We start from the raw sequence: 12,667 nt of genomic DNA on the forward strand, positions 1-12,667 counted from the left end.
ATTAACGCACGCAGCTTCAGTTCCCCTGTTTTTTATGGACGAGTAATTACGCTATTTTAGTTACAGGTATGACCATGAACCGGCCAGCCATCTTTTATCATGGCTGTATGCTTGGTAGGGCGTCTGTCCTGCTGTTTGTACATATATATATATATATATCAACGAAACTGGTCGACCGCTCATCCTGTTAACTTTTTCGTGTTGATTAATTAGTGGTGTATATAACAATTATTAACGCACGCAGCTTCAGTTCCCCTGTTTTTTATGGACGAGTAATTACGCTATTTTAGTTACAGGTATGACCATGAACCGGCCAGCCATCTTTTATCATGGCTGTATGCTTGGTAGGGCGTCTGTCCTGCTGTTTGTAACCTAACTTTTATTTATTTTTGTTATATGACAGCGATGGTAAGACGTCCGTATGGCCTCCAGTGACTCCAGCTTGGCAGATATTATAACACATTTGTCTTTGTTGTTTTATACTTATGGTCTCATACTTTAATACGTGTGTGTGTGTAAAATAATATAATAACAATGAGTTTTCTTTTCATGATGCTAAGGATGGAATATATATATATATATAAATAAATAAATATATATATATAATATAATATAAATATATATATATATATATATATATATATATATATATATATATATATATATATATATGTATCAGAGCAACTGAAGATGTCTTGAATAAAGACATAAGGTGCCGTTGTTCCATATTTTCCCGTGATATATATATATATATATATATATATATATATATATATATATATATATATATATATATATATATATATATATATATATACATATATATATATATATATATACATATATATATATATATAATATATATATATTTTTTTTATAATCTATATTGCAATGTTCGATGGATTTGGCATCCTGTTTACCGCCGGCAAGACCGTGAGCTCGTAACACTCGTCTTGCCCGCGGTGCCCACCATTTATCTGTGGGTGTTAGTCACACTAAAATAACCCGTTATAGTACCTCCTCCTTTCCTCACACAGCCAAACTGTGGAATGCTCTGCCTTCTTCTGTGTCTCCATACTCTTACATTCTGTCTCACTTCAAAAAGCTGGTTTTCCGGCATCTTCGTGGTGTAGATTAATATGGTCTCTTTCTCCTCTTTTTATAATTGTTTTTAACTTATTTTTTCGCCCCAGGCCCTGTTGTGGGTCGATGACTTGTGCCGGGTGGGCTATTCCCTTAAAATATAAATATTCTTTACCTAACTAGTATGTAGTCACTTGTACTACCTCATGTGATCAGCACTAACACTGTATCCCCTCCCTCAGGTGAGAAGCCTTACCGGTGTTCGTGGGAAGGCTGCGAGTGGAGGTTCGCCCGCTCTGACGAACTCACACGTCACTTCCGGAAACACACGGGAGCAAAGCCCTTCAAGTGCCACCACTGTGGCCGCTGCTTCTCCCGCTCTGATCATCTGGCACTCCACATGAAGAGGCACCAGTGAGGTCGGCCTGTGTCTCCGTTGACCTCCCATCCCCGCCAGCAGCCTCGGATGACCCAGCACAACAGGACCAGCACAAGAGCGCACTAGCTTGACCTCTGTCGACGTCAGCCCCACCGTGTCTTGCTTTCCGTGGCTGGCCTCACCCTTGACCCTTTCTCCCGTTCTCCCCATATAAGCATGGACGCCAGCAGTGAGCCAAGCGTGACCTTTGACCCCCACCAGAGTGACTTGAGATGTGAGTGAGGGAAGCTAAAGAGGTCTCGACAAGAGCGGCGCTCTAGGCCCGACACAATGCAAACTTGGAGAAAAATAGAAGGTTTCCTGAACAATCCAGATTTTAGAATGTACAGATTTATTCCTTTGGTAGAGGAAGCAAAGTTATGCTATAAGTGAATGTATGTAAAAAAATGGATTTTATGGTAATATATCATGCGTTGAAAAGGTGCGAGATCCTGTTAGAGGGAAAATGGATGGTAAACAGATATGACTGATAACTGAAAAAAATGGGATAAGGATTGTCCCCAGAAACTCGTGTTATTTTGTGTACAGTGTAGAATGTAAGGATGAAAATCACCAGGGTCGTGGTGACGTAGTGTAGTGATTAAAAAAAAAGATAATTAAACGTTGACGTATGTGAGTGGTTGCCTTCAAACATACCAGTGATCATTTTCTTTGTATACATGGATTTTATTCATTCTATGAAAAGTCACTAGAGCTCCATGGCTGCAAAGCAAAGAAAAAATACAAAAAAAATACAAAAAAATACAAAAAAGATAAGAAAAAGAAAATGATCTATTTGTTGTCTTCTTCTCTTTTTTATATTTGAATTTCAGGACAGAAAGTAACCACAGTTTTAAGTTAAATGAAAAAAAATGCTAGATTTTATCTTGAAATGTACAAAACGTCTCCATGTATCGGTAAGGATGCATACTGTGTACTGTTGTAATACTGATGTCTAGCGCTGTACATAAAATATTAATGTAAGGATTCTGTACCACTGCCATGCTACTTGAGGCACGGAAATTATCAAGTGTGTGATCGTGGTAACTCCTGAGTCTACCGCCACTCACCATAACAAAAAAAAAACAGCTGACTGACCTCTTAATGGAAATATCAACCATAGTAAGGATTACGACCTTGTGACTGAGGTCCTGTGTGAAAAATCGGTTTATACTGGCGTTATCCCATGTTTAATTCACGAGTTACTTGCTGTATTTTAAGCTTCGAAAGGAGTGTGAAGCTTCTCTGTACCAAGCTTTAGCAGCCAAGAAGCTCAAAGCTGATAATCGCCAGCATTGACCTTGCCATACAAGCCTCAGCTCCAGGGTTCGCAGATCAGGCAGAAGAATCATGTATAAGGAGGTGACAAACTTATTATGACTTCAAGTGTCTCGCTACTCCATCTCTTACACATGTGACGCCGGCTTTGACTCCTTCATTCAAAAAAAGATTGTGTTTCTAGATATCAATGACAGTCCTCGAAAGCTCGCTGGTTAACATTTCCTTGCGCCAAGATTTACATATTATGATTTCCATCGAGTCATAAGTGCTGATGAACACGTGAAAACAACTTAATTTTTACCTGAGATTCTGTTATGGTTCGCATCGCGAGGACTTTGATAACAGCCAGCGAAAGTATAAATGTAAATATTACAAAACAATTTCGTTCTGTGGCTTCTTATAAACATGATAGTAAACATTACCTCGACAGTGTTAGTACAAGATACTAAACGTTATCTTCCGGGATCGCAGGACGATATTAGTTCAGTAACCCCGTTGTCAGAAATGCTTCCAAAAAACAAACAGGGAAGACGAGAAACGTGCGAGCCTCTCTTACATACGGCACGGCGCCAGACGATGGATTTCAGGCGATGTAACTAAATCCATAAACCCACACGACGACGAAAATTAAGATTAGGATTAACTAGTAGTGTGAGAAGCTCGGAACAGGAAGCGAGAAATCTGTTACCATGAAGAGTGAAATATGTTAACAACTATGTTACGAGCTTCAGTCACAGAACGTGAGACATCACAGATGACAAGACTACAGAGGTGAACAAAAACAAAACAAAAACTATATCAGCCAAAGACAAAAGAGCATCAAAATGTGAAAAAAACCATATATTATCAAAACACGAAGCCGGCGCTCAATCTGCAACTCTCAGAATACCATTCCATTCCCGTGCCCTGCCCAAAGTGTCCTTTTTGTATTGCAGAATATTTTTTCCTTACGCTCATTTATTCAGTCAAATGGTCGCTAGTGACAACAATATTATAGTATGTGATTCGTAATTCAAATATTTATTTGATATTTAGAATTTCCAGTGAAGTAGTAATGACGTACAAGAAAATTTTTCCTAACATGAATTTAGGATAAATATGAAGTAAAAGTCAATTATATATCACTAATCGTAAAAAAAAAAGAAACATACTGTATATGCAGTAATTATTCACACGTTTCTATACAGTTATTTTTGTATTTTTTTAATTTCGTATCCTTTAGGTCAACATAAAACAAGAACTCCGACATCCTGTTAAAAAAATGCGAGGAAATTTTAGGACACAAGGCTGCAACCCTCACTGAAAGTTACCCAGTTCTACAATGGTGCTAAAGCTATCTTATACCTCAATGCCTCCGTGCGTTTCACCACCGGTGTCTCTGGCAAAAATTGTCAATGTGATCATGAAGAATATATATATATATATATATATATATATATATATATATATATATATATATATATATATATATATATATATATATATATATATATATATATATATATATATATATATATATATATATATAGATGAAAAGATAATAACCTGGTGGCCTCACTCGTAGAAATATGTGACCAGCTTAAGAAAATATTAAAGAACATACACACAGCAGGTATTTTCGATTCGATTCAGTGAGACAAATTCAGTGTTATGATTCATTCTCGGAATAATAGTGTTGACAAGATGGTCGACATAACGAAAAGTAACAAAGCAGAAACTCCTTGGTGAATGGCAGTGAAATTATCACTCCAGACGGAAGAACAGGTACAGATAGAATGTTGAGTCAATGGCATCTTAAACAGCAGTGATCTGACATTTATTATGGCCTAAGACCAAACTCAGTTAATCGTGGATAACGTAAAAGTATGGTTGATAATGTATATTTTTTTGCTGTGAATATTTGTCTATCAAAGGGCGCTAATTACTACTACTACTACTATAACTACTACCACTACCACTATTCCTACTACAACTAAGATTAGCGCTTTTGGTATTTTCAAGCAATGACAAACGAGTTATGACATCATGACAAGAGAACAATACTGACTAAACCAAACAAGAGATAAATAAAATCTCAGATTCATTTGTTTCAAGTTTTTGAGACATCGATCTAAACGTTTCAAAACAAAGTTTACATAATTTGGTAAACAATCAGTATCTGGTTTATCCACAAGAAGATACAGTTTTATATGAAGAGGTAAATGCGAGAGGGGTATGTCATACTACGGCTGGTAAAGGACCTGTGAAGCACGTGTAAATTCTTAGGACCTAAAAGGGCAAAGTTCCATCAATATTACCAACACATCACTTGCCATTCTGTTCATTGGGGGCGCTCCTGGCTGGCAGACTGTTCAGACACAATCGGAATCTTTGAGTACAAAAAAGAAAAACCACATGTATTTCAACTTATATTTTTTAATTAGAATGGATTCAGTGTAATTCTTCTAACTTCCATACCAACTGTAAATAAATTACTTTCACGCTAGGGTAAGGACGTGAGGATCTGACTCTCAAAACAATATTACTTTTCTACGTCTTGGATTCTGACATGGCTAGCCTCTGAACACTCTGCTCTTTGTGGGCGTAACCTCTGTCTTAGGATTAAAAGTTATTTGCGCTGTGACGTAAGGTAATCTCTGGGGTTCGGTGCAATAAAGTGTCATCTCACAATCTGAGAGTTTATTGCAAAAAAAAAGACAGACCAAACAAAAGCAACCATAGGGGCGTTTACCCCCCAATCCCAACTGTTGAATAACAAGATCGTAATGACCCGAATGAGTGTGGGCTGCCATTTTCTTCCCCCGAGATCCCAGACTTTAGATTATAGGTACGTAGCATTTTATTGAATGTAAAAGATTAACCCCACATCTTCAGGGGTAGCTTAAGCTTTAACAAAACACCATCTAGCATATACAAGTTCTATCCTCTCACTCTGTCATAGTAATAAAGTAGATCACCGTAGAGCAGTTGTAATGAACAGTCTCGCCTCGACACCTCCTCCTAGACGGTACAAAATGTGGAACAACGTGATAATTGGCTTTAGGTGTAGATTTCTAAATTGTTCCATGATAAACCCCACGAATTTATTTTTTACTTTTATTTATTTAAGCCTGTGTTATATATACCCTTTGTTACTGATGATATTTTTTTTAGTATGTTCTATATTTATATACAGTATATCATTTGTTAATAAAATATTTATTATCGTCGAGGTTACACTGTTGTAGTAAACGGAGTCATACTGTCAACATATGGTAGTAATTTTCATTAATATCGTAGGACAAACTATATGTGGAATCTTCCCCCTAACTGTGAAAACACATTAATGTACACATTTAAATAAAAAGGAAAGAGTCAATGAGGCTACAACTCACCAAATATCATTAAATTCTAGATATCTATATAATATTAGACTCCCCCATTAGACACCCTATCACAGCCTGTTATTGATATAAGCGAACGACAATTGCTCAATTCGTAGATGAGACTTGTACGTGCTACTGTTGAAGGTGGTGTGGAGGGGGGATTACCACTCCTGCTCCAGCCCCTTCCTTCTCCCCCTTTACTTGGGCATTTAGGGGAAGTCTATACTCCTCTCTGCCCCCTTTCCCATTCCCTATCCCCTACTACTATTATTCGGGCATGTTAGGGACCTCTTATGTTCCTCTTTGCTCCCCACTCCACTCCCTATTACTCGGGCATGCAAATGTATGCCTGTCCCTGCACCTAAAATCCCTACATTTGTATGTAGGGGAATTCTGTATCCCCCATTCACCAATCGGGCATGGAGGGGATGTCTGAGCTCCCCTTATGTCCTCCCCACCCCCCTCCCCATTTGGATGTAGAGGGAGGTTCATTGACCCTTTTTTACCCCCTCCCCCCTGAACACTACAGGGGTACAGAATGGTCTACCTCCTACCCTCTACCCCCACCCTGCACATGTCTTAAACTTAACTCCTTCGCGTCGTGTATCCCAGCTTCCGTGCGGCAAAAGTTTTGGTCTTATTTTTCAGAGAAACTCTTCTCTGAAAGTTGAATATACATTTTTTTTCGAATTTGAAACAAAACTCACATGTATATCCCAATGTACTTTTTGTTTTTTTTCAATTCGTGCTTTACCAGGATCTCATTTACTGCTCGTAAATTAACAATAGCAGGTTTTAATTTGGTTAAAAAAAACATAGGTATGTTTTTTCTCTCATCATCTCTGGTTGTAATTTGTTTGATTTTTTTTACGCGATAGTGACACTTGAGCAGCGTATACCTGGGAATCAATAGATACGTTTAAAGGTGCTATTGCCACTGTGGCTGGGGTTCCCCGCGCTCTTTCTCCTCCGCTATGTGTAAATACAGTTCTTCTACTTTTATTACCTTTTCTACTAAAGAAAAATAGAAAGGAATTTACGTTTGTATTTAAAATGAATTCTAAAAGAAAGCGTTTATAATTAGATTCTCTTAGGTAGTGTTCTATAGAAATATAAGGCATAGGCGTAGTCCTTTAGGATTGTGTATTATGTTTTTGTTTGCCCTGATTTTATTGTTAGTTTATTTGGGATGCTACATCGAAAAGCGATTAAAAAATTGTGACGGCTTGCCTTTCTTATTTTACAAATGGGTACAATGCTTCAATGATAAACTAAAATGAAGAAGAATTATCTATATTGCGAGACTGCGCCTGGCGGCATCACGTCCGGGCATCTTGTCAAGCTCCTCCCGAAGGTGAAGCTGCTTGGAAAGGCTTTAGATTGGCTACAGTTAACGTGGGAAGTCGAGGTGAGGTGATAAAGCAAGCTAAATGTGTCATGCCGGATCAAGCAAGGCGGTGGTCATGTCAGTCATGCAAAACTATATGTTATGTCAATTGAGCAACTCTGTTACTTCGGTTATGAGATAGACTACGTCATGTCACGTTGTCAACTCTGGGGGTTTGAGCCGCACCTCAAGCCAAGCTACCAAGTTCCTCATCTTGTAGTTATGAAGATCGGTATCTAACTCCCTATATAAAAACGGAAATTGAAAATAAGAAAAAAGAAAAGGGAATTGGGAATGCTGCCACCATTTTTTTTAGTCTATGATATGAAGTTGTGCTTCCTCTCTGCATATCACATGATTCTGTTTCTAAGTTTAAGCGTTTTGAAATCACATACGAGATCTATGGTGGTGAGCATGGTAGGTACCTTGTGGCTAAAGTGCTATCATCATATTAGGAGTGTTCAGTTAAGGCCAGGGATAACTGGAAGAGCACTCTGTTATGGGACTGGGTCAAAATAATACTGTAGTCTTCAAGTAAAGGCTTGGGTGCATTATGAGTACTCAATTGAGAGTCTGATTCTCATTATAGGCGTACATCAAAGAGTTTGCATCACGTTTAGAACACTATGTTAAGGATTTGGATCCCATTAAGAGTAAACAACAAATAATTCTGATTACAGTAATAGTACTCAAGTATATTGGTTAGAGAGTCTGAGTACTAGATACTACAGGGCTAACTGTAGGTAAGGGAGGAGCTTGGTACTTGGCTGGAGACATAGGCAAGGACATCCATGAGCTCAGCATAACAACGACAAAACCGCTTGCCAACCTCACCTACTTGACTACTCCTAATCAGTGACAAATGTTACATGTTTGTAGAAGGACGCTGAAACTATGTGGAATTTTTGACAGTTCTGTGATGTTTAGAAATTGTTAAGAATCCTTTAGTGAAAAACAAATACGAGCGAGGGGGATTGTAAAGACTTGGATAGCGCCTGTTAATGTTATTCATTATTCCTACCTATAACAACTTATTTTAATGGACGAATTCAGGTGCTGTTGAAAAGTCTCTATAATCGTCTTTCTCCAGTAGCTTTGTTTTTGTAGGAAACATTAGATTTAGAAAGTGTCTAGGGTCAGTTTTATTATTGTTTTTCTTTTTTTTCTTTGCCCTCACTGACCTTTATATAAACAACAACAACTGTATGTGTCCTTCTAATGGTTACTGTGTTGGTGCTCCCGGCGCCTAAACTGAGGAAGAGAGTGTGTGTGTGTGTGGGAATTTAGGCATGAAGGCCTCGGAGTTTCATGTTATTTGGACTTGTACCCTTAGGACTTGCAAGACAGGCAAGATAGGAATCAAAATGTATTCACACTCTTTTTAGGAATTGCATAAACAAAGAAGAAAACATACTTTTCTGAGATGCTTTAGTGCTGTATCATATATATATATTTTACATTTGTATACATGAAAGTGAAATACCAAAAAAAAATATATCGCTTTTAGCCAACGGATTGTGAGCTCCAGGTGTATGAAATTTTAGTGTTGAATCCCATGGAGATCGTAAACAAACTATTCTTCGACAGTAAGACAAAGAAAATGAGACTTATGGCCGATGTCTGCATGAGTGACATTGGCGTGATGTGACGGGGGGTAGCAAACTCCTGTACAGGCCGTGCTAATAGTCCAAGGCGACGCTAGACAAGCATTGTTCCCAAAGACTTTTAAAAACAAAAAAAAGCTTAATTAGATGTTTGTTACTGAAAACAAAAATTAAGACAAGATGCGCAGTGTAAAATGTTTACAACCAATGAAAAGCTGTGGTAAAGTGATTACATTGTAATAAAAAAGCATTAAAATGATTCACAAGATCTTTCATTATCCCTTACATCTTTTTTTGTGTGTGTGTTTGTGTGTTCACCAGACAAAAACAAAACACAGAGCAACAATAACTAATAAAAAGATTAAAAGAGAATATCCCCAAAAAGAGAAAGTTGCAAATTGTGGCACTATAAACACATTGTATCTGCACTGAGGAGTAATGTCTCTTTCTATGAACAATAACGACACACACAGACGACACGAGGAGTTGTAGACGATGTTTAATGAAGGACTTAACCTCAAACATACGTAAATCAGAAGAATGAATAAACACTAAGAAAATCTCAAAAAGTAATCATACTGTACAAAAAATGGGTTAGGTTAGGTTATGAGATTGGATTATACTAGATTGCTTTAGGTTACGTTGTGTTAGGTTAAAATAGGTTAGGTTAAATAAGTTATTATAAATTCGGTTAAGTTGGGTCAGGTTAGGTAAAGTATGGTTGGAATCGGTTAAATTAGGCAAGGTTAGGTTGCTTTGGATTAAATTAGATTGCGTTAGGTTACGTTGGAATAGGTTTGGTTTGGTTAGGTTATCTTAGATTGGGTTTGTTTACATTAGGTGAGGTTAGGAACCCATTTCATGACCTGGGCAAAATCACTAGACAATTTCATACACTCACACATAAAGGTTATCAATAATTCGACCTTAACTTTCTATTAACTATTGGCTAACAATTGTCTATTGTACAGTAGCTAAAACGACTATCTGTGCTCCGAAATTTTACGTGTGACTAGTGACAGCCCTCATATACCAAGACTTATCATCCATGGTCTCATTGTTTCCCACAAAGTATGCACAGATAGTTGTTCTAGCTACTGTATATATCTGTTCATCTAAAGATCTATTCAACAATCAGTTTTCAGTCTAGTTATCTAACACGTAGGAGACCCTGATCACTTTATCTGTCCATTGGTCACAAAGTTTACCAGAAGATCAGTCTATCAATTTATGTTTATTAATTCATTGGTACAGCTATTTACCTAGTTGTCAGTCAGTCTACCTATAAGTCAGCCAGTCAGTCTATCAATAAGTCAGTCAGTCAGTCAGTCTATCAATAGGTCAGTCAGTAGTCAGTCTATCAATAGGTCAGTCAGTCTATCCGTCCATCCAGCTATCAGCCTGACCATCTAATACACGACGTACCAGGCTATCAGATTATGAATCACCCATCATCCTCTTTAACTGTCAGTCAACCTATAACTCCAGCAGTCTATTTAACTCAGCAGCCAATCAGTAGATCTGTCAGTCAATCTGTCTATGCAGCTAAAAATCCACTAGTTTACCGAATTATGGATTGGATTTATCAATCTATCAATCTCATTCTACAAGGAGATCTATAATTATCAGTCTATGCATCTGACAGTATAGCTATGTACTTCTCAGTCTATCCATCAAAATACTATTCTATCTATCAATCTATTAGTCTAGTAATATATCTATTTAGTTTATGAGAATATCTATACGTTTATTAGTCTATCTATATCAACCTATATGTCTATCAGAGTGTCTATCAATCTATTAATGTGTTAGTTTATCTATTGTCTACATAACCTCTGCCAGTTTATCTATCAATCTCGATCTCAATGTGAATCAATTCTCCTCATGTGTTAAACAATAAACGTATACATCAACCTTCCCCAACCACTCTGTGAAAAAAAACGCAAGTTGATATTTTTTTTTATTGCGAATGAAACGTTCTGGGAATCTCTTCATCACTTTCAGATACTGAGAAAATCGGGGAAATATGTAAGCGTCAGATCTTAAATCATGCACCGGGATTTAAATCAGGTTGAGGGTTTATTCGACCATTATAAATCTGTCGCTTTTGGAAATTCTGCGGCATATCTGAAATAGTTATGCATGTGGAATATTATTAATAAAAAAAATAAAGGAAGGCTTGTACAATTCTTTTATTTTAACTGCGTACCTAAAAATAAAACTGCCATCTAATTAATAAAAAAAATGACTAGCTTCATAATTTGATATTTTGATAAAACATAAAATTTCGTGTGAGTGGACCACAAATGAAGATGCGAAGGAAGATGAGAGGAGGAAATCTTCTCTTCAAGAAATATTCGTGGAAATCAAATTGAAAATAATTTAAGTTGATGCAAGAAGGTGATGTTGATAAGAGAGGTAAGTGTGTTATCCTAAAGCAACTCGAGTGCTTCGTGAGTTGCCTAGATGTATCGTGAGTTACCTAGATGTATTGTGAGTTACCTAGATACATCGCTAGTTACCTAGATACATCGTGAGTTACCTAGATACATCGCTAGTTACCTAGATACATCGTGAGTTACCTAGATACATCGTGAGTTACCTAGATACATTGCTAGTTACCTAGATACATCGTGAGTTACCTATATGTATCGTGAGTTACCTAGATGCATTGTAAGCTACACAGATGTATGGTGAGTTACCTAGATACATCGCTAGTTACCTAGATACATCGTGAATTACCTAGATGTATCCTGAGTTTCCTAGATGCATTGTGAGTTACATACTATATGTATCGTGAGTTACCTAGATGCATTGTAAGTTACACAGATGTTTGGTGAGTTACCTAAATGCATCGTGTTACTCACATACTTAAAAAAACTGATCCAATAAGAAACTTAAAAAATGACAGTTCCCCCCCCCCCCACACACACACACGAGTCAAGAAAATAATAAAAAAGTATAAAAATGTCGAGGTCAACTGTCATTAACAAAGCAACGGAGAAAATAATAAAAAAATCCATAAGCAAAGGAAAATCGAGATCATAAAAAAGACAAACTAATGAAAAAGAACCGAAAGTACACCTATATCAAGCCAAGGCCCCCCCCCCCCAAAAAAAATATATATATAAAATATAAATAAGAAAAATAAAATGATAAGAGCTAAATCGAGGCATTAAAAACAGGGCAAGACAAAACAAAAAACACACACAACATATAAACAATGGTAAACCGAGACATTAAACAAAAAATCGAAAAACTTATTAAAAATTTCCCCCAAAACAGAGTTCCAGTACATCGAGACGACTCCCCGTGACACAGAGGGCGGGAACATCACAACACAATCCAGCCACTGAAACGCTCCCCTGATTCTGCGTGTTACGCTCCTGGCCTGAGCGTCTCTACCACATAAAACTTAAGCTTTATCAAACTTCAGCAGTAAAGAAACGCTTGAGATACTTGGCATTGACTTTTGTTTATTCCTTAAGACGGCTTAGACAGAAGGACGGACGGAAGGGTGGAAGTAATT

At 37.2% G+C, this 12,667-nt stretch overlaps 1 protein-coding gene across 1 annotated transcript in view; it reads left to right on the forward strand.

The window, feature by feature from the left end:
* The window catches only part of LOC121875775 (Krueppel-like factor 6), a 78,415-nt gene extending 69,018 nt beyond the window's left edge, over positions 1 to 9,397 (forward strand). The window contains exon 2 of the mRNA XM_042380466.1: positions 1,326 to 9,397. Coding sequence (XP_042236400.1) covers positions 1,326 to 1,501 — 176 coding nt within the window. The 3' untranslated portion in view covers positions 1,502 to 9,397. The remainder of the gene's footprint in view (positions 1 to 1,325) is intronic.
* Positions 9,398 to 12,667: the final 3,270 nt, after the last annotated feature.

The sequence above is a fragment of the Homarus americanus genome, unplaced genomic scaffold, assembly GCF_018991925.1.
Source record: "Homarus americanus isolate GMGI-L3 unplaced genomic scaffold, GMGI_Hamer_2.0 scaffold22250, whole genome shotgun sequence".
In the NCBI taxonomy this organism is placed as follows: domain Eukaryota; kingdom Metazoa; phylum Arthropoda; class Malacostraca; order Decapoda; family Nephropidae; genus Homarus; species Homarus americanus.